General features: G+C 49.0%; 2 protein-coding genes across 5 annotated transcripts in view; both read left to right on the top strand.

Moving 5' to 3' along the window:
• Positions 1-6,482, top strand: part of LOC311602754 (phospholipid-transporting ATPase FetA) — a 100,434-nt gene extending 93,952 nt beyond the window's left edge. For 3 of the 4 annotated variants that reach the window (XM_084791263.1, XM_084791262.1, XM_084791261.1), the window contains 6 exons: positions 205-428; positions 2,028-2,111; positions 3,146-3,391; positions 3,516-3,654; positions 5,554-5,684; positions 5,810-6,482. In XM_084791263.1, the coding sequence (XP_084647389.1) occupies positions 205-428; positions 2,028-2,111; positions 3,146-3,391; positions 3,516-3,654; positions 5,554-5,684; positions 5,810-6,004 (1,019 nt within the window). In that variant the 3' untranslated portion in view covers positions 6,005-6,482. The remainder of the gene's footprint in view (positions 1-204; positions 429-2,027; positions 2,112-3,145; positions 3,392-3,515; positions 3,655-5,553; positions 5,685-5,809) is intronic. The other variant, XM_084791260.1, reaches the window with a different exon arrangement.
• A 7,645-nt stretch (positions 6,483-14,127) lies between these two features.
• Positions 14,128-25,430, top strand: part of RUSC2 (RUN and SH3 domain containing 2) — a 50,567-nt gene continuing 39,264 nt past the window's right edge. The window contains exon 1 of the mRNA XM_084791258.1: positions 14,128-14,375. The gene's annotated coding sequence lies outside the window, so the exon portion shown is untranslated. The remainder of the gene's footprint in view (positions 14,376-25,430) is intronic.

Raw genomic sequence — 25,430 nt, 5'->3', positions numbered from 1 at the left:
TCCCAATGTGTGGGGAAAGAGTGATCAGTGAAAAAGACAGAGTCCACTAAGAAGGAGCCAGTCTAACTAGGCCTGACAGTGTTCCTAACAGTGAGCTAGGAGGCGTGCACGGCCTGGTCTCCGCGTTCCCTTCACACCTTCCAGGGTAAGAGCCCTGCGAGCCATCTTCCTCACGTCTCAGGGACATCTGGGGTTTCTTTGCAGCTGCCCACATTGGGGTCGGCATCAGCGGCCACGAAGGCGTGCAGGCCATGCTCAACAGCGACTTTTCCTTCGGCCAGTTCCGCTATCTCCAGCGCCTTCTCTTGGTGCATGGCCGCTGGTCTTACAACCGCGTGTGCAAATTCCTCAGCTACTTCTTTTACAAAAACTTCGCCTTCACCCTGGTGCACTTCTGGTACGCCTTCTACAACGGCTTCTCTGCACAGGTAAGACATTGGGCGGCGATCCCCAAGATCAGGCAGCCATCCCCAAGACTCTAATTAGCCTATGCACATAGTTTTTCTTCTCTAGTGTTGCATCCACATCTTCATCCTATATTAATCCCAAACCCACATCAACTTTGCGTTTCCAGATCATAAAGGTTCCGTTACTAACTGCCACCTTCAGAGCTCTCCAATGAGCTCACACTGACACTAGAATTTTCAACATATATAACTGAGAAAAATCAGAGGTTCTCTTAGCGTCCAGAGTTACCCTTCTGTTGTTATCCATAATAGCTTAATAACCCTCTGCTTTTATTGTTTTTAGATTTATTTATTTTATTTCATGTGTATGAGGGTTTTGCCTGCATATATATGTGTGTGTGTGTGTGTGTGTGTGTGTGTGTGTGTGTGTGTGTGTGTGTGTGTGTGTACCACATGCGTGCCTTGTGCCCTTGAAGGCCAGAAGAGGGAATTTCACCACTTTTAAAAACTGACTTTAGCTTTGCGATTATAATATGGGATATCCATCTTTATTTTAAGTCATCAGAATCATAAAGCTATAATAGCTACATTCTACATGCTCCCAAAGTACTTTAAACTGGTATATTTTCAGTCTGTAGATGAATAATGACAGTGATCCTTATACATCATCCACACAGTCCAAACTAAATACTGGGTCAGCCTCCAGGAGGCTCTGGGATCATGACAGGCGGCAGGCTGCCGTGCTAGTCACCTCCCCTTTGAACGATAGCTGCCCAGGTCTGCCCCAAGACCCACAAAAGCGTTTCTTTGATAGATCAGTTTCACATTCGAATATGAAGTCACAACCTAGAGGAAATGAAGGTTTTGGTGTCATAAAGAGCCCTTCTTCCTGTGACAAGCCTTTCAGGAGTGTCTTAAGGAGTCCCGGAGGGGAAACAGCCTGTGGATTTATTACTCTGACACTGTAGACTGACACACCCAATCTTACTCAGGCTGAGCTGGTCTTTGGGAGTGGATAGTAAATAAGGAAAGGGGTCCCAGCATGGAGCACCCAGCTGGAGAAGAGTCATAGCATCTCTTCTCCTTGCCCTGTCGGGAAATGTCCACGGGCCACAGAGGCTACTGAGTGCCAGCACGCAGGTAAAGGTACAGCTATGGCTAGCTTTCCCTGAGAGCTGCCCTGGGTCCTGTCTGTACCCAGAGGGACAGTGCTGGCCGTGAGGTCAGTTCTCAGGTCAGTTCTGAAAGCCCAGCATGGCCTTGCCCCGGTCTGGGAATGTGTGTTCTAGAGTGAGATCAAAGAAAGTCTGGGGTTCTACATCAGATTTCTGGAGACTAACTAATCTCACTTTAGGTTAGTAGTGGGGAGATGGGAGGGGACCAGGAGAGGGCTGCACTGGACCTGAGAGGGAGAGCTTGGGCTCCATGAAGAAAGTAATCTGACACTTGGTAAGCAGAGGCAGGCTGATCTCTGTGAGTTCAAGGCCAGCCTGGTCTACAAAGTGAGTCCAGGACAGCCAAGACTACACAGAGAAACCCTGTCTCAAACAACAACAACAAAAACAAAAGCAAAAAAAAGAAAGTAATCTGAAAAAAAACATCTCCTTGATACTCTTGCAGACAGTGTACGACACCTGGTTTATCACCTGCTACAACCTGGTCTACACATCCCTCCCTGTCCTGGGCTTGAGTCTGTTTGAAAAGGTAAGGCCCAGGGCTGGAGATATGGCTTAGAAGTTAAGAGCACTGCCTGCTCTTCCAAAGGTCCTGAGTTCAATTCCCAGCAACCACATGGTGGCTCACAACCATCTGTAATGAGATCTGGTGTCCTCTTCTGGGCTGCAGGCAAACATGCAGGCAGAACATTGTAAATATAAATAAATAAATCTCTTTAAAAGAAAGAAAGAAAAGGTAAGGCCCAGGGGCAGGTCTTGTACACAGGGCCAAGACTCTGGACTCAAGGAATGAGAAAGAAAGCCGCAGTGAGCTCTCTCTGTGCTCTGTCCTGTGCAAAGGAAATTTCTAGAGTGGGGAAAGGAGTTGACCCCCTGGCTAGTACAAGGGAGAGCAAGATACCCTCCAAAAATTAGTGAGAGGAAAAGTACCATTTAGCCAAGACTTGATAAAGCAAGAAACAGAAAGGAGAGGCCTTGTTCACTGCTGCAGGACTGCCTCGGTGAGAGTTCTGAGGCTTTGGGCATAACGCCTGGTGGCACAGGGAACCAGCCCAGGGCTCAGGGTCTGTTTCGATAGAAAGTACCTCTGGAGTAGGAGTCCTGATCTCTCTTTCTCTCCCTGACTCTCCTACCCACCTCCATGTCTGGGCACCACAGCAGATAAAGTCTCCAAAGAGGAATACAATAAAGGAAGAATGGCTTCTAGGGCTTTGCTAATCCTAGTTCATTTTCCTGCCTCTGCCCACTGGCTTTTGATTAACCAAAGGAACACTTAAGCCTGGGGCCTAAGCCCTAGCTCCTCACTGCCCCCCCCAGCTCAGCCCTCCTCCCTTCCAGCCGCCCTGAGCCACCCCCTAATCCTAACTGCCTCCAAGTACTTCCCACCCCCCTTCTACAGACAGAGCCTCGCCTGGAGAGGGCAGTTGTTGTGCGTCTCAAGCCCAGTAGCGGACTACTGTGGTAGGGATAGGACCCGGGAAAGGCCCTGACCCTCCTCCTCCTCCTCCTCTCCTCCTCTTCCTCCTCCTCCTCCTCCTCCTCCTCACCTTGTGGTCTTTCCAGGATGTGAATGAAACATGGAGTCTCTGTTACCCAGAGCTGTATGAGCCTGGACAGCACAACCTGTATTTCAACAAGAAGGAGTTCTTAAAGTGCTTGGCACACGGCATCTACAGCTCCTTCGTGCTGTTCTTCGTCCCTATGGGGACCATCTTTAACTCGGAGCGCTATGATGGCAAGGACCTCTCCGACTTCCAGTCCTTCTCCCTGCTGGTGCAGACCACCTTGATCTGGGTGATGACGATGCAGGTGTGGCCCCGTGACGTGACGTGACATGAGAGTGAGGGCAGCCGAGTGGGGAGCCCATCTGTGTAGAAAGGGAGGGTGGGGGTGGGCAGAGACACCTCCCGTTACACGCTTAAGTGCTTTCCAGATTGCCCTGAGGACAACCTCCTGGACAGTGATAAACCACGCCTTCATCTGGGGCAGCCTGGGGCTCTACTTCTGCGTCTTGCTCTTGCTCTGTAGTGAAGGCCTGTGTCTAATGTTCCCCAACGTCTTCCAGTTCCTGGGTAAGCCCTGACCAGCCAGCGTGCAGCATGGGGAGGGACTGATGAAATGTTAATTTAATGCTTAGCGAGAAACTATGTATTATGGTGCTCAGATAGAGGTATGAGTAAGAAATAGTGTCTGGAGCCAGGCGTGGTGGCACATGCCTTTAACCCTAGCACTCGGGAGGCAGAGGCAGTCGAATCAATGCGAGTTCTAGCCCAGCCTGGTCTACAAAGCCAGTCCAGGGCAGCGAAAGTCACACAGAGAAACCCTGTCTTGAAAAAAAAAAAAAACAAAGAAGGAAGGAAGAAAGAAAGAAGGAAAAGAAAAGAAAAGAAAGAAATAGATAGTTCTGCTCCAACAGAGCGCAAAACCTTTTTTTATTTTGTTTTGTTTTTGGAGACAGGGTTTCCCTTGGCTGTCCTGGACTCACTTTGTAGACCAGGCTGGCCTCAAAATCACAGTGATCCACCTGCCTCTGCCTCCCGAGTGCTGGGATTAAAGGCATGTGCCACCTCGCCCAGATGAATGTACTTTTCTTTCTTTCTTTCTTTTTTAAGATTTATTTATTATGTATACAGTCCTCTGCCTGCGTGTATGGCTGCACACCAGAAGAGGGCATTGGATCTCATTACAGGTGGTTGTGAGCCACCATGTGGTTGCTGGGAATTGAATTCATGACCTCTGGAAGAGCAGCCAGTGCTCTTAACCTCTGAGCCATCTCTCCAGCCCTCCTTCCCCCCACCCCCCCTGCCACCCCAAATATTTTAGGTTAGTTAATCTTCGAAGCCTCAGCTGAGTGGTCAGCACCATTTTAGAGACTTTTCTTTGCTTGTTTTAAGGTTTATTTTTGTGTGCATTGGTATGTGTTTTGCCTGCGTGAGTGTCTGTGTGAGGATGCTGGATCCCCTGGAGTTACAGACAGGCGTGAACTGACGTGTGGGTGCTGGGAATTGAACCTGTGTCCTCTGGAAGAGCAGCCAGTGCTTTTCATTGCTGAGCCATCTCTACAGCCTTGTTTGTTTGTTTGTTTGTTTGTTTGTTTGTTTCAATGAAATGACTTGAAATTCCAGCCCAACTCCTTTCTGCAGATGCACCCTGTCTTTCTACTCCCCTGTTGCCATTTAAATGAACAAAACCTAGACTAGCTATCATGTGCTTAGTTCCAGACCCTAACCTTAACTCCTAACCCTAACCCCTAACTCTTAACCCCTAACCCTAACCCTAACCCTAAACCTAACCATAACCCCTAACCCTAACCCTGACCCTGACCCTGACCCTAACCCTAACCCTGACTCTGACCCTAACCCTAACCCTGTCAGGCCACTAACTCATTTTTCTTCTCCAAAAGTTTCTTTTTTTTTTCCTGCAATTTTTACCATGTTTATTTATTATGTAATTATTTATTGTGTGAGAGAGAGGAAGAGAGGCTGAGAAATAACAACATGAAGGGGTGGTTCTCACCTTCTACTACGTGGCTCCCGGGAATGGGACGCAAGCCCTCACTCAGGCATGGCAGCATGTCCCCCTGAACTGTCCTGCTAGCCCCGGCGCCTTCTATTTGTTTTTGTATGGATGCACTAGGGTGCATTTTAACCTGCTGTGCCTCCCCCTGCTCTGTCCAGCCCAGCCTTTAGAGGGAGACAAAGGTGTCTGAATCCGTCCCAGCTACCAAAGCAACCTTCTACCAAAAAAGGGAAACTGCTGCATCGGCTGAGTAGTTCTGAAAAGTGCAAAATATATAGTGACTTTGTTTGCATTTATATTACATCTCAGGAGGCTAGATTGTCTGGAAATCAGTGACTTCCTTCTCGGCACTGGAGAATGTAGCTGTGCCCTGACAGATTGCTCCCGCCCCTGACCCTAGCTCCTTCTCCAGGCTGTTTCAGCCTCTCCTTTCCTGGTTCACCCGTCCCCAGGTGTGGCCAGGAACAGCCTCAGCCAGCCCCAGATGTGGCTGTGCCTCGTCCTCAGCACCGTGCTCTGTATGATCCCTGGGATCGGGTACAACTTTCTCAAACCACTGCTCTGGCCAGTCAATGTGGACAAGGTGAGTGAGGGGGAGCCTACACAGCCGCAACTCAGGACCCCTCTGCTTGGCCTCCATGTCTGAAAACCTTGTCGCCCCCACCCCACCCCACCCCACCCCCAACCCCCACCCCGCTCTGGATACAGGTTCTGAACAGGATTCACTTTTGCCTGAAACACCCTCCGCCGCCCCCGATCCACACCAAAGTAAAACACCCAAGCCTTCGCCGCTCTGCCTACGCGTTCTCCCACAAGCAGGGCTTTGGGGCTCTCATCACATCCGGCAAGACGCTGAATTCTTCCAGTGCCTTCAAACTAACAAGAGGGCTCTTTAAAAAGTAGTAGGCCTTAGAGAGACCCTCAGTCAGTCAGCCACCACTCCTCCCTGCTCGTCCTCCCTCTCACTTGCGCACGCACGAGGAAGCAGAAAGGGATTCAGGGCCCTTGGGAAAGCAGCGCAGACTTACCCCACAGGCCTCCAGCGGCCTCACTCCCCAGAACGCTGTACCCAGGGAAGGCAGGGGAAGAGGGACCAGCCCCAGACACCAGCCAGAGTTGCAGCACTTCAAGAGAAAGCGAGCCCCGGCCTCCCGTCACTCCTTCCAGACTTTAACCCAGACTAGCACAAGTGGAAGAGGTAAAGAGGACCGGTAAAATGGGCAAAGACAGGGCCTAAGAAGCTTTTGCCCGGGCCCCGTCTCTCCCATACCCAGAACCCATGTGAACATACTCCCACCTAGACAGCTATTCTCGGGTTTTTCTGTAAGATTCGGGGCATGAGGTGAGCATTTTGCTGACCCTGAGTAGCAAGCGGGGGGGGGGGGGGGATATGTAGCGGCTGTGAAGAAGCTTGGTCTTAAGAAGCTGAAGGAGAGTTTCTGGACCAAATACAAAAAAAAAGAAGAAAGGAAAGAAAAGGGAGGCAGGCCAGCTGTAAGTTCTGCCTTCTCCCAGGTACGGCCCCTTGTGTCTAAGAACTGATACTTATTCAGGCACTAGAAACAAGGGCGGGGGGGGGGGGGGGGCAAACGCAGGGGATCAAAACGAATAGTTCTTAGGGGACATAAGCCATTGCTGGTGAGTGAGTGTCTCCTATAAGATGATTCTGAGGAGAAATTGTATGTACTTGACGTACTTGAAAAAACTGTGTCTAAGAAGTTTGTGGAGAAATAAACGGAGAAATAACTTGCTTGTTTTGAAGTGGAGATATCTGTATGGTCTGTTGGGTCCCTTGTGGTAATAACGTAACCTAAGCGATAGCATTATAAAGCTTTATCAGTGAAAGCACCGACCACGGGTCCCCATCCCCTGCCTCTCTCCCTTTTCAGTTCCATTGTACATTTCTGCCCCCTGAAGTCTGCACTGGCATTAGTCTGACCACACATCTCAGCTACATAGTTCTTACCTTAGTCACACACCTTCAGCTTGTGTCCCGAGAGTCCAACCGTAGGTTTTATGCTTTCTACGCATCATGACTTCCCTTACCAAAGGAAGGTAACTCTCAACTCCGTAGTCCCCATCTCTCCTTAATCTAAACAGCGAACTGAATTCGAGGCCCTCCACTTAGCTGAACCTCTCAAAATATAAACTCAGCACACCCAGCTTACACTGACCGTCCCCCCAACATACTAGGCACCCAAGGCAGGGTGATCAGATTGGATCACCCTTCGCTTTTTTTCCTAGTCAGACTTTCAGTCAGCCTTCAAGTCATGTAAGATCTTCATCCTCATTTCTTGGTTTCTGTTCCTTCCTGTTGCTGTAATGTTGCCTTTGCTTAGACTTTTATCACCTCCTCTCTCTTCCCTCCATCCCTCCCCTGCCCTCCGAGTCTTCTCCATCTGAAGCATCCCCATTACTGTTTCTAGATAAATCTTCCTGAAAGGAAAGTTTGTTCATACCTAAGCCCAGCTTAGCTTTCTACATAAAGTTAAACTTTAGACCCTGTTATCCGGCCTTCTCCAGCCTTGTCTCTGATCACCCCTCCATCTGCCTTCACTCATCATGAAGTTGCCGGCTTTATGTCACCACAAACATTGGTTTTATACCCTCAAACGCTTTTCTCCACCCCACCCCTTTTATTTTTTATCTAGTGAACTTAATACTTATCCCTAAAAACTCAGACTCCCTGGAACTAGACCTAATCTGTTGGTTTATTAGGTGCCACTGAATTGCACACTACATGACTTCACCTGCCTGTGGGACTCCCACGCTGGCCTCGAACTGACTGCACCTAGTCTGTGCCTTAAACTCATGATCTTCTTGCCTGCCAAGTGCTGGGATCATAAGCATGTTCCCAGCTTTAATGTTAAAAAAACCAAAACCACTTTTCAGGCACCTGCCCTAATTCCTTGGCGTGCTTTTTTTTTTTTTTCAAAGCAAGGTTTCTCTGTGTAGTCTTGGGTGTCCTGGACTTGCTTTGTAGACCAGGCTGGCCTTGAACTCACAGCAATCCGCCTGCCTCTGCCTCCCGAGTGCTGGGATTAAAGGCATGTGCCACCACGCCCAGCCCTTGGCGTGCTTATACTCCTGTCCTGTCTCTTCCTGTCTGTGCCTCAGTCTATGGCACTTATCAGAAGACATTGTGGTCATGGGTACCTCCTGTCAGCAGACAGCGCTAACAGATGTCGGCCGGATGACTGGGTGAGTGACGGAATGACTCAAAGCCGCTGCTCTGCCTGTGTATTTTTCTTTTTAATGTGTGCACACACGTTTATAAGTGTGCATGGAATGTGTACCCATGTGTGTGGAGGCCTGAGGACAGCCGCAGGTGTCGTTCTTCCCCGAGGCTGGCACTACAAGCGCACACCACCACTTACCACTGTGGCTGGAACTTTGGCATGGGCGCTAGCCTACAACTCAGGCCTTCATGTTTGCAAGGCAAGCAGCACTTTACCAACTGAGCTACCACCCCAGACCTACATCCTCTTTGTTTGTTAGTTCATTTGAGGTAAGATCTCACTCAGCCCAAACTGACAGGGAACCTAATCTATAGCTCAGGGTAGCTTTGGACTCAAGGAAATCCTCCTACTCCCTCCTAAGCGGTCACTGGTCTGAGCCACCAGTCCTGGCCTCTGCCTATGTTTATTCCCATGAACAGTGTCAACCCAGCCTCCTAGAAGTCTTACTGGCTGCTGCTCTGCCATTTCTCAAACCAATGAACTCAGTTGTTATGTCATTTCTGAGGCAGAAATGTCTCTAATTTCCCCACTGTGTATTTGTCCCGCCATCAGGGCTCTCAGTAATGACATCTCAGGCCTCCTGCCTCCTGTTAGCTTCTCTCTAATCTGTCACCTACAGCACAGAGGAGCATCTTTTGCTGCCTGTGACAACTTCCCTGCTTTCCAGTCCCAGTGACCACTTTCTGTTGCACAGGATTCCATTCTTGGCATGCCAACCTATTGCACTTCCATTGTGTGCCAAAGCCACAAGCCTTGGCTCTTTCTGTTCCCTCCTCTCAGAATAGGATCCCTGTCTTAGGGACTTTTCTGGTACTGTAAAGAGGCACCATGACTGAGGCAACATATAAAAGAAAGTGTTTGTTGGGGCTTAAAGCTTCAGAGACTGAGTATGTGACCATCATAGGGGAAGCACGGCAGCGGGCAGGTGGGTACGGCATTGACACCTTAGATGAGCACTTCCATCCGATCTGCAAATGTTGTCAAAAAATATTAATTCTAGAAGGTGCCACTAACCTGGCTAGCGCCCAAATAATTAAGACTGGGGCCTGTTGATTTATTTAACAAGCTTTAAGCACCATAACTGGGCAGGTACAATTTTTACTGATTTTTCTAAGCTGGTCTGGCTACCTCCTAGCCATAAGCCCCCTCCCCCCGGGTTTCTTGCCAATCTTGATCCTGTCTGGGCTGGATCTGCTCCATTGAGCCATGTCCTTTCTCTCCCTCTTCCTTCTTCCTTTGTCTTTTTCCCTCCCACCTCTTGGTCCCTACCCCCAAGCCCTGGAACTGAAGCCCTGCCTACTTCTTTTCTGCCCAGTTACAGACTGTCCAGCCTTTTTTTCTTAACCAATCAGAGATAACTGGGGAGCAAAGTTTACACAACAGAGACTAGTCTAAGTGAGAACACGCTCATCTGAACTGCAGACAGATCTTGGGTCCAGAATTTTGCATCGGAATACACAGAGCGCCAGACCACCAAAAAACACCATAAACCTGAGGGGGAAAGGGCAGGAGGAGGTCAGGGAGTAGGGCTAACTGGGAGGCATGGGGTTTTGAAACCTTATGCCCCCCCTGCCCCCCACTCCCCCCACCCCCATGACACATTTCCTCCAACAAGCTCACACCTCCTAATCCTTCCCAAGCTGTTCCACCAACTGGAGACAAGCGTTCAACTATATAAGCCTGCAAGGGACATTCTCATTCAAACCACCATAGCCCCACCCTCCCCTTGTCTAGCTAATATGTATGTGCTCTGTTCGGACCAGTTGTTTTAGTTTCACCAACAACACGATCTCCTGTTCCCTGGGGTAACACTTCCTTATGTTAGAGAACACATGGAGTTTAAACATAGGATCACTTATAGGCCCATTTTCTTTTTCTTTTTTATTTTTTAAAGTATATTTTCTTTTTTTTAAAGATTTATTTATTATTTTGTATACAGTGCTCTGCCTGCATGTAGAAGAGGGCATTAGATCACATTATAGATGGTTATGAGCCACCATGTGGATGCTGGGAATTGAACTTAGGACCTCTGGAAGAGCAGCCTGTGCTCTTAACCTCTGAGCCATCTCTCCAGCCCATTTTAATGGTGACTTGCTCCTCTGGCTTTCCACCCAGGCCACGAGTGATCTCCCTTGGGAGAAAGAACTGCATGTTGGTTTTGTGGAGGGTTATTTTATTTTGTGTTTAGCTCCCACCATCCCACAGAAGGCAGTGTTTTCCATTGTCTACTCTTCCTAAACTTGCTTCTTACTTTTTCACCTCAAAATGAAGCTCGTCCTCCTGTAGGCCGTCTCCATTCATGCTTCAGGGGCCTCGGGACCCTCTTTTTTTACTCATGGCCTTCCCCCCCCCCACCTCCACCCCCCAACGTGAGGCATCTATAAAAAAAGAGTTTGGGGCAGTTAGTCCCTCTTGGTACTTAATATGCATCCTGTCATGACTCCTCAAGCCGCTAAAGAGGAGCCAGATGTCAAGTGCCATATCCGGGAGTGTGTGCACAAACACGGTCTCAACCCATCACTGCCCTGCGGGCTTTGAGGAGAGGGGCAGAGATGCCAGATCTCAGGGAGAGCTACTACAGTGACCTCTGAGTTAATCCTCAGTTCAGCCCAAGTTGAGAAGGATGTGAGGAAATAGCTAAGCAGACTGTTTTTATGGCTGGTAGACATGATTAGGAAACACAAAGCATCAATTCCCTGCTTATTACCAGAAAGTCTTTTTAAAAGCAAGAACAGATTAGCTCTCTCTGTCCTGTGCTGGCATGAATTTCCAGCAGGAAGTATTACCCAAAGGCCCCTAACCCTAACCCTGACCCAAGGACACACAGTGGCTTTATCATTTCAAAGAGGTTATCTGAAAGTGTAAGACCTCAGTAGGAGGAGGGACGGGGTGCTGACGAAAGTCTAAGGATTTAGAATTAGATAAAAAGAAAGGAGAACATGAGGTAAATTCTCTTTATTTTGCCAGACTCCGTGGCACACACCTTTAATCCCAGAACACAGAGGCAAATGGATCTCTGTGAGTTCAAGGCCAGCTTGGTCTACAGAGTGAGTTTCAGGGCAGCCATTGCTATATAATGAGATTTATGAATGGGAGGTTTGTGAAAAACAGGAAAGTATCCCTTGAGGAAAAGCTAGCTGTAGATATTTTCAGGAGGTCTAGAAGTAGTTTGTGAGAGCATACATCAGGTAAGAATTTTTTTCACCTCTTCTCCCTACTGTCCTACTCGGACTCTGGGGAGGTGAGGGTTGGCAAACTGGGAGGGGAGACAAGTGGGTCGGCATGAGCGTCCGCTGAGCACTACTGTGTCTTCCCACTGAACACGAACACCTGCGATGCAGCAGAGCTAAGAATAAGGAAAAGCGTGCATTGTGAATTTTAAAAATTAACTCCAGGGCCTGGCTCAGTGGTAAGAGCACTTGTTGCAGAGGACCTGAGTTCGAACCCCAGTATTCACATGGTGGATCGTGATATCCAACAGCATTAGGCATGTACCATAGTGCACATAATACATACATACAAAACACTTATACACACAAAACAATAAAAGAAAGAAATAAAAATTAATCCACACGTAACACCAAGGCGTGGGAAGCAAAGGCAAGAAGGTCAGAGGTTAAAGGCCATCCTTAGCCATATAACAAGTTCAAGACCAACCTGAGTTATGTGAGACTGTCCCAAAAGCCTAACAAACAGAAGATCTCAGTTTCATTACATCATCTTAATTACATTAACATGGAAGTTAAAGTGCCAAACATCGGTTGCTACCTGAAAAAAAAAACCTTACAGATTGGGGGGTAGGGGGGTGGGGGGCGGGTAGATGAAGGGAAGTAATTAGTCTAGGATCACCCCAGGGTCCTAAACGCTGTGTACTCCCCAAACCACTTGGCAAGGAGCTGCAGGGCCTAGGAAAATATTCCTCGTTTATCGGTTTATGTCGGCAGTAGATAAGGTTGTGAAGAAAAGGGTGCCGAGTGAGCTGGTCCCCAGGACCCTCCTAGGTTTCTGGGAGGCTGTTGACAGTGGGAGCCTAGTCCACGTGGCCTGAAGCTGCCCACCTCTGTGTTTTGGCTATCCACAGCAGAGGACTCTCAAGCAAGCTCCGGTCACCCGACTCAGAAAGCCCCTCCTGAGGCTTTCCATTGGACTGACAGTGCAAACGCTGGTCATTTTACAGGGGAGGCCTCTTCCTCCTACAGGGTTGCCTCGTCCAGCCTCGACATAAAGGTTTCTGCCTAGTCCTTTTTGTTTGTTTGTTTGTTTTGTTTTGTTTTGTTTTGTTTTTTGAGACAGGGTTTCTCTGTGTAGCCTTGGCTGTCCTGGACTCGCTTTGTAGACCAGGCTGACCTTGAACTCACGGCGATCTGCTTGCCTCTGCCTCCTGAGTGCTGGGCTTGACCTTTTATTTTTAGTGAATTATTTTTAATTTCTTATGTGTATGGGTGTTTTGTCTACCTCCATGTACGACTGTGCATGCAGAAAAACCTGGATTCGCTTCCCAGCACTCACTGACTCACAACCACCTGTAACTCCAGTTCTAGGGGCTCTAATGTCCTTTTATGGCTTCTGCACCACCAGGTGCCTCCTCAGGGCTCCCCCTGCTGGACGAGCTAACAATTCTCTCCACTTCACCGTCAAGCAGAATTGTCAGGACTTGACTTCCAGCACACATTTTCAATCCCAGCATCTGGGAGACAGAGACAGGCAGATCTCTGTGAGTTTGAGGCCAACCAAGGCTACATAGTGAGACCCCCGCCTCAACAAACAGAACCCTTGGCAGGGCGTGGTGGCGCACGCCTTTAATCCCAGCACTCGGGAGGCAGAGGTAGGCGGATCGCTGTGAGTTCGAGGCCAGCCTGGTCTACAAAGTGAGTCCAGGATGGCCAAGGCTACACAGAGAAACACTGTCAAAAAAAAAAAAAAAAAGGCATCCAGCTTCCCCCTCCCTCCTTTTTTTTTTTTTTTTTTTTTTTCTGTTGTTTGCTTGGCTTTTGAGACAGGGCTTAACTATGCCACGTAGCCTTGTCTGGCTGGAACCCGCTATGCAGACCAAGTTCACCTCAAACTCACAGAAACCCTCCTGCTCCTGTAGGATTAAAGGCATGTGGCACCATGCCCAACAAACTTTTACCCCGTCAGTTCCCAGCATTTCTGTGACTGTGAGGCACAGTGTGACACTTTATCTGCTTTCTTGGCTGGCCTATCAAGTCTGCGACTCCTAAAGGTCATGGTCTAGGACTCTTGCCTTTTCTAGAACGGCTGCTCCTTAGCGGGCTTTTAGCAATAAATGCCCGCAGAATGACCTCCCTGCTCCACTGGGAGCAGCAAGGAGGCACTGGCGCCCTTCATGTACCCAGCACAGCATGCGCTGCCCTTCAGGGCAGCAGAAATATGGGCCCTGGTTTCTCCAGGACTTAACCCTAGCTGCCCTATCTGTGCATGAGGTACTTCTTGAAAATACCAAAACCCGAGTGCCACTCTGCCCACACCACACCGCAGTGGCTGAGTCCATTGGTCTCAAGGGAGACCAGGGCTTTCGCGTTTTTGTGCCTTGCTCCGTTTTGTTTTTCACATTTCTTCACTGACGTCCTCCTGGAACGCACAGCGAGGCTCGCTGCCCCAGCTGAAGCTGGAGACCACACGCACCTGCCCGCGAGACACCCACACCCCACCCCAAGACTGCGCGCCCCGCTCCCCCGGCTGAGGCGCAGGGCGGCGCCGCACCCCGGCTGCTGGCTCGCTGCAAAGCTGTGCGCGTGACTCGCGCAGTGCGCAGCGCCGCAGCCGGGGAGGTGGGCGCGCCCGCGGGCTTGGCGGGCCGAACCAAACGCGCCTCGCGCGGGGGGGCCGCACGAGGACTGCCCAGAGCGGACCATCGGTACCACTCCTGCAGGGGCCGCCGGGCGTTACCACCGCGCGGAGCCGTGGGGAGCCGAGGGGGAGCGCCGGCGTGAGCTGCCACGCGACCCCTGGAGACGCCGGGGGCGCGCGAGACAAGCCGTGCGCGCGGAAGGACGGACGAGGCGAGTAGCGAGGTAGGCGCGCCCCTCCCGAGGATAGCGGGGGGCCCCCCTGGTCACCCACTGCCTCCACATTGCTAGGGGACCCTCGGGACCAGACCTCGGCCTGTCAACCCACCCTGCCGGGAGCCAGGCGCTCGGCCTGCCCGCCCCACCCTCGCACCTCCCCTCTGCACCTCTCCGGTTCCTGGCTCTGCTGCAGACCCCCCGCTGTTCGGAGGTCCAAAGAACCCTCTCAGAAACCCAGCACCAGCCAGCCCTTTGGGCACAACCCCAGGTCCAACCCAACCGTCTCTTCAAACTGTCCCCCATCCCCCCGCCCCGAGACGCCCAGACTGGCACGTGCCAGCCATCGCTGAACCCACATCTGGTGTCCTCCGGGTGGGAGCGCAGCTGCCTGTCATCTCGGGCAGTTGACCGCAGCGGGTCCTCTGCGCCCTCCGTGCCTTTGGCTCCTGGTTTCCCAAGTTGGTCGTCGCCCAGCGCCAGCTGCAGTCCTCCCTCGTTCGCACCCTCATTGGAAACCTTTAGTTCTTTGGCGACCTCGTTACTGCCCTCACCTGCCTCGAAGGACAAGGTGAACCAGGTGTCACAGACCAGCTGTGCATTGCCAAGGTGGCCCAGCGGACACCCACTGACGAGCCATACACTGCTCATCTTTGTTTCCACACACAGTGCCTGGCACATAGTAGCGCGAATTAAATACCTTATAGGCAGATGAATGAATAAATGAATGAATGAACGAGCCCAATGCAGTGGTTGCGGGGCAGAATTAGGTGTGTCCGGTTACATAAAGCAGAAACGGGATGTCGTGTGCAAGATTAGTTCAGTTTTTCAGCCTAGGAATGTACAAAATGTAACAGCTGTCAGTTCGCTCTTCCAGTTTCATTTTTATTAGGATTTCTGTGTACCTGCTGTGTATGTTAATTTTTTTAGGGCTGCAGAAATTCTTATTGGTTAGTTCCTTAGAGGTTACCCAGATAATCTTGAAAGAGCTTTGCCAGGGTTACAGCTCCTCTTCCTTGGAGACTGGCTGCTTCCCCTGGGGAGGAATTCTAGAGCCAGCCCCAGCCCTGAAGTCTGACTCTGTAGCTGGCGAGTGCTCCAGGCAGGTTGAAGAAGGGAAGAACCACCTATTTTTGGCCCGGGCTTTAAGGAAAGTAGGTGGTGTTAACTGGATGATGAAACCATGCTGGGAAACGGTAGCCATTCATAAGCTGGGAAGCAGTGCCTGAACTTAGCATTATTCCAACTCGAAGTATTGGCAAATAAAATTAGTGGCTGAGCAGGCTGGGGATGTAACTCACCAGCAGAGCATGACTCCAATCCCCAGAACTAGCTAAGCGTCCTTGCGGGGCTCTGTAGAGTCAGGCCTTAGTGTGGTTTCCTGGCAAGGACGCCATCTAAAGTGCTCCTTCCTGCTGCCTGGCTGTGGGCGCTTACACCGCTATTCCTTTCTGCTTTCCTCTGGGTTTTGTAGTGACACTGAAGGGCACTTTGTTCTTTGGCTGGTTTGGGTTTGTTTGTTTGTTTGTTGTTGTTTGCTTTTGTGTTTTGTTTTTAGACAGTGTCTCACTTTGTAGCTCTAGCAGGCCTTGAATTCCAGGTGGTGAAATTAAAAGGTGTGGGCCAACTTGACCAGCCCTGGCTGCAGTTAAGCCTGCCTTAGCCAGACACAGAGTGTTACTTCACGCACCCGTGTCTAGCTTTGATTCCTCCCACCCTCTGGCATGTCTTTGTAAAGTTAAGCTTTAGATCACAGGACCCCAATGTGGGGAGAGACTCCTGAGCCAAATTAGGCAGCATGGTTTGTTTGTTTGTAATCAGTGTATCTTTTGATGGGTCTCTCTACTTTTTGTGGCCTAGGTTCCTTGCAGACTGCAGTAGCCCTAGATCCGGACACAGCTGGATTATTGATTTTTTTCCTTGATCCCAAACCTTGAGAGTACTGCCAGGAAAGATAGTTGCGCCAGAATTTCTGATAAACAAGCGAGCCCTGTAATTTTACTTGCTGAGTCTGGCTGTCATGGTTCACGAGGAGGCTTAGGAGTTCTATTTTCCTCTCGGGCTTGCTTGCAAATTTAGGACAATAACTCACCCTTTTCTTCCTGTCTTCCTGTTACTCATGCACCGTGACTGTGCATTCTGCTAGAAGTCACTTGACTGAAGAGGTCACTCAGTACTGGCTAAAGACGGGCTCTGTGAAATGCTCAGTGCTTAGGTTACCGGGAAGGTACCCACGCCAACAGTGATGTGCAATAAATAGTGTTCTTTCCGTCCAGCGAGTCTGTCTTGCATGGGAGCACCTTTTTGCATGGCCAGGTGTTAACGCCGCTGTAAGACAGCCAGCTGCCGGCATTGGGGTAGGAGGATCGGTGTGGGAATCCTGTCGCGACCACAGGGTATGACTGATAGCTCGCTCTCGCTTGTACCAAAGTCACTCTCCTCTTCGTTATGATAAAAAGTTTATCTTCGTGTTGTTGTACATCCATTTTTGGAACTCTCATCTTTTTATTTACTTATTTATTTATTGGTTTTTTGAGACAGGGCTTCTCTGTGTAGCTTTGGCTGTCTTGGACTCCCTTTGGTAGACCAGGCTGGCCTCGAACTCACAGAGATCCACCTGCCTCTGTCTCCTGAGTGCTGGGATTAAAGGCGTGTGCCACCAAAGCCTGGCTTTTAATTTTTTTTATTTGCTTATTTATGTTTTTTTAATTATTTATTATGTAGAATGTTCTATTGCATGTACCCCAGCAGGCCAGAAGAGGGCATTAGATCACATTACAGATGGTTGTGAGCCACCATGTGGTTGCTAGGAACTGAATTCAGGACCTCTGGAAGAGCAGACAGCGCTCTTAACGTCTGAGCCATCTCTCCAGCCCCAATATTTATGTTTTTATGTGTATGGGTGTTTTGCCTGCACCACATGTGTGCTGGAAGCCCTTATAGGCCAGGGAAAGGTGTCTAATCCCCCTGGATTACAGATGGTTGTCAGCCAGCATGTGGGTGCTGGGAATTGCAGTCAATGCTCTCAAACACTAAGCCGTGTCTCTAACTTCTTTTCTAGTCTCCTAAACTGAGTCTATACCAGTAAGACTAGCTCCCCGCTTCCCCCCACCTCCCATCGCCTGAAGCCAGCACCCCACTTCTGCCTCTGGACTTGTCTGAGGGGGCTGCCACATGGAAATGGGGGCCACAGCTATTCCTTTGAAACTAGTTTCTTTTACCTAAAGTAATGTTTTCTAGTCTTAGCCATGTGATAGCTTATATCAGAATTTCCTCATACTTAAAGCTCTGTGTGTAGGTGCACGCACATGTGTACATGTAGATGTGCACATGTGCAAGTGTGTACATGCCACGTTCCATTTGCCTATCCATCAACGGATACTTTTAGCCATTTTGAATAATGCCGGAATGAATGCGTGTGCAGATGTGTTTGAGTTGCCTGCTTCTGTGATAGTTTCCTGAGGTGTGGAGAGCCACAATAGCAGCGCCCCCTGCTGCTTCCCCAGCGCAATGCGCACCTTTTGCGCATGCGCAGTGAGTAAACCTTATGCGCATGCGCAGTGAGCAAGCCCCTTATGTGCGTGCCTGAAGGCATAGCATGGGGTGGCATGATCTGAACAAGGCATAGCGTGAGGTGGCGTGATCCGAACGTACCAACCAGGAGCGACAACGTGGCAGTCTCTGATAGGACCAGGCACACTATAAAGGTTCTGTGGGAGCTTTTCCTGGGGTCACTCCGGTAATCCAGGATCCTGAATAAAACTGCGGCAAGAAGAGTTCCCGGTGTTGGTGTCTGTCCTGCTGGTCGGGGGCAGCATCGACAGTGAGGTTCCTTTTTAATTGTAAGAACCAGCGTGGGTTCTCATAAACACCATTCTGTTTCTCACCACCACCTGTGCACACGGAGTCCAGTTTTTCCGTGTCCTCGCAAACACTTGTGATTCTGCCGGTGTTAAGTAGCCATCCTCGCAGATATAAAGTAATGTCATTGCACAGTTTTGTTTGTTTTCCTATTCTTTTTCACAAAGCCAGGGATCGAATTCGAAGCCTCACGAACGCTGGTGAAGAGCACAAGCCCTTCCCCTCCCACCCCCCCAATTGAGCCAGAGTCTAAGTTACTGGGATTGGCCTTGAACTCAGCTTGTAGCCCAAGCAGGCCTTGAACCAGTGTTCCTCTTGCCTCAGCTTCTCAGGTAGCCGGCGGTTTTATGATTATAACATTTTCAAACATCTGCCCTTTCCTGCCAGGCCACACTCCCTCCATGAGGCTTTGATTTGCGCTGCACTAATGATGAGATGTGGAACATTGTTTTGTACATTTACGGGCCATGTGCAGCTCATCTGTGGAGAAATGTCTACTCCAGTCCTGGCCCCACGTTGGACTGGGTCGCTTTCCATCGCCGAGTTGCATAAGTTCTTTATGTATTTAAACATTAACCTGCCCGTGGTAAGTGCTCTGTGGGTGTTTTCTCCCGTTCCACGAGCTGGGTTTTCCCTCTGACTGTTTTTTTGTTTGTTGTAGATGGGGTCTCACGATTTAGCCCAGGCTAGCTTTGAGCTCAGTGTACAGGCCTCTTATTTCTTTGACTAAGTTTATTCCTAGGTATTTTTTTTTCTTTTTGGTGTTACCATATATAGAATCATTTTCTTAATTTCCACCTTGGTTTATTCATGGTTAGTGTGTAGAAACACGGCTGATTTTTCTGTCTTAATTTTGTGTCCTGCAACTTTACAACATTTGTTCTAACTACTTTTTTTGTGTGTGTGTGTGGTATTTTTAGGGGTTTTCTGATTGTAGGATCATTTCATCTGCAGATAAAGATAATTCCACTTTTTTTTTTCATTTCGACATCATCTTTTTATTTATTGGCCTCGTTTCTTAGGCCTCCTGGTAACTGCTGAATAGAGCTGGCAAAGTACAGTATATTCACTTCCAACACACAGTGGACTTGATGCTTTGGTATCTGAATCCTCAATTGACACCTAGGAAAAACTAGTCCTTTAATTAACAGTAGAGAACTGTGAGGTGAGAGAGATTGCTCCGCTATGAAGAGCTCTTGTTGTCCTTTCAAAGGACCAGAATTCAGTTCCCAGCATCCACAAACCAGCTCACCACTGCCTGAAACTCGAGCTCCAGAAGATCTGGTGCTCTTTTTTTTTTTTTTTTTTGTCTCAGTGAACACAGGCACATTACAGACATGTGAAACAATTTTTAATCTTTAAAAAAAAAAAAAAGAATTGTTAGCTGGGCATAGTGGCACATGCCTTTAAGCCCAGCACTTGGGAGACAGAGGCAGGAGGGTCGCCGTGAGTTCGAGGCCAGCCTGGTCTGTGAACAGGGACCACAGGTCGATGGCTGGGTGGGAAGAAAAGCAGGGTTCAGTCCTTGTCTTCAGCTGTGCACCGGGCTCTCTCGGGAAGCTCCATGCCCATGGCACACAGATGGCCCTGGTTAGACGACTCAGTGGGTCACAGAACAGGACAAACTGACGTGAGTGTGAGACCCACCTGAGGGGAAGACAGGGGCAGGTGGATGTAGACGGGGCAGTTGGGAGGGCAGGTGGGTGTAGACAGGGGCAGTCGGGAGGGCAGGTGGGTGTAGACAGGGGCAGTCGGGAGGGCAGGTGGGTGTAGACAGGGGCAGTCGGGAGGGCAGGTGGGTGTAGACAGGGGCAGTTGGGAGGGCAGGTGGGTGTAGACAGGGGCAGTTGGGAGGGCAGGTGGGTGTAGACAGGGGCAGTTGGGAGGGCAGGTGGGTGTAGACAGGGGCAGTTGGGAGGGCAGGTGGATGTAGACAGGGGCTGTCGGGAGGGCAGGTGGGTGTAGACAGGGGCTGTCGGGAGGGCAGGTGGGTGTAGACAGGGGCAGTCGGGAGAGGAGAGAGGGTGGGGCTGGGAATGATCAGTATGCATTATGTAAATGTGTGAGATTGTCAATGAAACGATTAAACTAAAGACCTAGCTGCTTGCTAGAAATGCAGTTATCTTATGCTCCAGAGGCCATGTTTATTTGCTGTATAGCTAAACTAAAAATCTATATTTGATTTGTTTGTATGTTTTTATACTCCGATGCTTCCTTTAACTTCCTGTACAGTTAGTTCTTTTTTTTATTTTAAGATTTATTTATTATGTATACAGTGTTCTGCCTCCACATATACCCGCAGGCCAGAAGAGGGCACCAGATCTCATTATAGATGGCTATGAGCCACCATGTGGTTGCTGGGAATTGAACTCAGGACCATTGGAATAGCAATCAGTGCTCTTAACCTCTGAGCCATCTCTCCAGCCCCCAGTTAGTTCTTTTTAAAAATAAAATCCAGCTTCATATTTAGTGTACTTAGGTGGAAATGTAAAGTTGTTTTTATCCCTGCTCCGGTGAGAGAGAAGAAAGGAGCATTCTCCAGGCAGCTTCGCCAGGCATCAGATGAACCTGGGGTGATCAGGAAACCCCGGAGAGGCTTCAGACTTTCTGCAGGGCCTGCTCACTCTGGGATTATTTCTCTCCCAAATTATTCTTAATTTTTCTCTTTGAAGATTAACCCAGTCTGTTGACTTAAGATATAGCCAAGTTTTGTTCCCCAGAAAACCGATTTTCTGTTGGGTCTGAACAGCTAGCGGTTTTTCTGTAAGATGTCTGTGTGAATGGTCTCCTGTGTGGCGTCTTCCCAAAGGATTTACTGTCCCTTCATCTGTCACTATGTAACAAATCACCCCAAAGCAACCACTGAGAGCAGAGAAGGGCACTGGGAGACTAAAGCAGGTTTATAAGTTCAAAGCCTGCCTGGGCTACATGGGTAGCCCGTCTCAAACAACTACAGCAGGACTGTGAGGTGGCTGGCTGAGAAGTCCAAGTGCCCTGGAATGTTTGTTGATAGCAGTTTGGAGACACTGTCCAGCATGTAGCTTGGGCTGGCCTCAGCCCCACCCGCCACATTGCTAGGTCTGCAGCATATGCCAGGCTCCAGAAAGCCATCTCTCCCACTGAGCCATGAGTCCCAACCAGAAGGAAGTTAGGAGACACGGTTGGATCGAGCGTGGTGGCCCACGCCTTTAATCCCAGAGGCAAAGGCAGGTGGATCGCTGTGAGTTCGAGGCCAGCCTGGTCTACAAAGCGAGTCCAGGACAGCCAAGGCTACACAGAGAGACCCTGTCTCAAAAAACGAGAGAGAGAGAGAGAGAGAGAGAGAGAGAGAGAGAGAGAGAGAAAGAGAGAGAGAGAGAGAAGGAGGGGGGGGGGAAAGGGAGAGGGAGAGGGAGACGGTTGGGCTGGGGCCTCTAACCTGCTGGTGAGCCACACAGCAGAGCTCAGCAGAGGTTTAAGAGAACCATTACCAAAGTGTGTCCTGCTTACTACAGCCCCTGGCCTGAAATCAGTGAGCTGCACCGAGAGGGCTGAACTGTCGATCCTTTCTCCCTTTTACTCTAAGGCTTATACTCAACTTATCAAGCTATTTCATTTAGCCCAGAGTTTAAAAATGTTTTTCTAGTCATTCTTTCTTGTTTGCAGTATGATGGCTTTGGGGTTTGGGATAAATACACATAGTTTAAACATACGTGTGCATGTAGACCCTGAATGCTGGAGGGCTCCCCACCTCCTCTTACTTGAGTATTAGGGGCTTCTTCTTTTTTTAAGATTTATTTATTTATTATTTATACAGTATTCTGCCTGCATTGTGAGCTTGCACACCAGAAGAGGGCACCAGATCTCAATATAGGTGGTTGTGAGCCACCATGTGGTTGCTGGGAATTGAACTCAGGACCTTTGGAAGAACAGACAGGGCTCTTAACCTCTGAGCCATCTCTCCAGCCCGGGGCTTCTTCTTCTAATCTCATCCAGACATATGCTTTCAAGTTTTAAGACTTTAAAAAAATTCCATCTGCATCACCCCCTGAAATTCCCGTTGGGCAAGCCAGGTGCTGACCTACCTAAACTATCCCTAGGGAAGGGGGCTGGAGAAGTGGCTCAGCAGGTGAGGGCACTGGCTGCTCTCCTGGAGAACCTGGGTTTGGTTCGCAGCACCTGTGCCGGAGTTAACAACCAGGTGAACCTCCAGGTCCAAGGAATCTGACGCTCTCTTCCAGCCCCCACTGGCATTGCGTGCACATGGCGCACAGACGTAAAAACACCCATACAAATAAGAATAAGTCTTTTGTGTGTGTGGGGTTTCTTTTTTTGGTTTTTCGAGACAAGGTTAGCCTTGGCTGTTCTAGAGTCACTTTGTAGACCAGGATGGTCTCGAACTCACAGCAATCCGCCTGCCTCTGCCTCCCGAGTGCTGGGATTACAGGCATGTGCCACCACGCCCGGCTTGTGTGTTTTGTTTTTTAGGACAGGGTTTCTCTGTAGCCCTGGCTGTCCTGGCACTCACTCTGTAGTCCAGGCTGGCCTCAGACTCACAGATCCGCCTGCCTCTGCCTCCCAAGCACTGGGATTAAAGGTGTGCACTGCCACCATCCAGCTTAAAATAAATCTTTTTTTTTTTAAGTCCCTAGACAGATTCTGTGGGGGCGTGGACTATACTTGTGCCCTTTCAACTTTAACTTCAACTTCTTACTCTGCAGATCTCAGCTCTGGTCACTGGAAAGGGTTTTCTCCTTGTTTGGTTTTGTTACTGTTTTGTTTTGACACAAAGTCTCACTATATAGCTCTCGCTGACCTGGAACTCACTATGTAGACCAGGCTAGCCCTGAGTCTCCCCTTCCTCCCAAGTGCTGGGATCAAAGGCAAGTATCACCACACCCAACATTTTTTTAAAACCAAAACAACAACAAAAGTGTATGGAAAGGGATGGGATAACCATTGAGATGTAACAAGAATAAATTAATAAAAAGAAAAAAAGTGTATGGAGTGGGGAGATGGCTCAGCTGCTGGGTCTCAAGTTCAGTTCCCACACCAGCGTAACATCTCTCAACCACCCCCGAGTCTGGTTGCTGGAGATCTAACACCCTCCTCTGGCCTCTGGGTGCCATGAAGAGGTGCTTATGCATACATGATGCACACACATACATACATGGTTTCACATACATATATGTGTAGGCAAAACAGTCGCACACATATTTTTTGAGACACAGTCTCACTATTTAGCCATAGGTGGCCTGGAACTCACAGAGGTCTCTGTGCCTCTGCCTTGCAAGCACTGGGATTAAAGATGTGCTATGCCTGACCATAAGAGTAGGGCTGGGGTCTCTGAATCCAAGGAAATTCTAAATTTATTTGAAATGATTGAGGGGCTGGAGAGATGGCTCAGAGGTTAAGAGCACTGACTGCTCTCCCAGAGGTCCTGAGTTCAATTCCCAGCAACCACACGGTGGCTCACAACCATCTATATAATGTGATCTGATGCCCAGGAGGTGTACATGCAGGCAGAGCACTTTATAATAAATAAATAAATAAATCTTTAAAAAAAAAAAAAGAGCACTGGCTGCTCATCCAGAGGACCTGGTATCAACTTCCAGCACCCACACGGTGGCTCACGACTGTCTGTAACTCCAGTTCCACAGAATCCAATGTGGATACCAGGTTTGCACATGGTGTACAGACATGCAATGCAGGTAAAACACAGAAAATAGAAAAGTGTTTAGATGATTGAAGTTCAAGCCTGGATTATAGTTACTGAGGAACACTTTAAATATTTACATTAATAAATTATTTCAATATAGAAATGCTTGAAATGTATGTGAAATCCCGGAGGCAGGAAAATGATTGGTATTTTAGAAAAGACAGCGTTGGCGTGGCTGTAAATATCCCTCCTGTTTGCTAACCTGGAGTTCACTGATGATCCTGGCACAAACAATATCAGAGAGGTAACAGGAAATGAAAGTAGACAGTATATTATTGTAGAGTTTATGGAAGGCTGCGGGTAGCACATATCACCAGCACTTTGGAAGCTGAGGCAGGAGGATCATGAGTTCAGAATCAGCCTGGACCATAGGGTACATGTGAGGCCAGTCTTGCCTGTAGGATTCTGTCTCAAAGAAGAGGAAAGGGGAGAGCAAGTATAGAATGTTAAATTAGAAGAATAGCCAGTGGATGCCACCTGCTACGGATAACGGCACAATGGGGCGGTGCTCCTGGTGACTAGGGGTCAGGGGGCTTAGTTTAATATAAAAGCTTGGTTATGAAGTCATATGGCACTACAGCCTCTGAGGAGAAACAGCAGTCTGCAGCTGCTGTCTGCCGCCTGCCCTGCTCTCCCGGGCGACACTACTGTTTTGTTTTGCTCTGCTTTGCTTCTGACAGGGCCTTGCGATGGAATCCTAGCTGGCCCAAATTTGTTATGTAAACTAAGTTTGTCTCAAAACCTTGAGCATCCTGCCTCTGCCTCATGAATGCTGCACTGCAGATGCCTGCGGCAGGACCCAGGACTCTCCGTGTACTCTCACCTCCTTTTATTTCCTCTCCCGATTGTGTTAACAGGATCACCAGTTGCCTCCAGTCATGTGCCGCCATGCCCGACAGTAACTGTTTGTTTTCAGGTCTCTTCACTGTTTCACTATCTGCATCCACATTTCTAAATAATACACAAGTATATTTGTTTGTTTGATTGTTTGTTTGTTTATTATGTAGACCAGGTCACAACAGTCCTTCTGTCTCCATCTTCTGTGTGCTGAGATTACAGGTACAGACCATCTTGCCTGGCTTAGAGCCTCAGTATGGTGTGTGTGTGTGTCTGTGTGTGTGTCTGTGTGCATGTGTGTATATGTGTCTGTGTATGTCTCTGTGTCAGCATGTGTGTGCTGTGTCTGTGTGTGTACATGGGAGTGTGTGCGTGTGTGTGTGTTCTGAGCACAGCCTGCTTAGAACTCACTGTTTACCATGTGTCTGATCTTGAGTTTCTGCCCCCCACCAATGCCTCCCAAGTGCTGCTGCTGTAGTTCTGTGACACCAAACTTAGCTATTACTTTTTGGTTTTAAATACCTTTAAACTTCCTAGCATGGAAAGCAAAAACAGCGTTTATAACGTACCTTCTTTACAAGTTCCAATTAAATCAATATCTTGCATTTAAAGTGAGACTCATGCACGCCTTTAATCCTAGCACTCGGGAGGCAAAGGCAGGTGGATCT

This window comes from Acomys minous (assembly GCF_964271855.1).
Source record: "Acomys minous genome assembly, chromosome: 8".
NCBI lineage: Eukaryota > Metazoa > Chordata > Mammalia > Rodentia > Muridae > Acomys > Acomys minous.
This window is presented reverse-complemented; position numbering and strand designations above follow the sequence as displayed.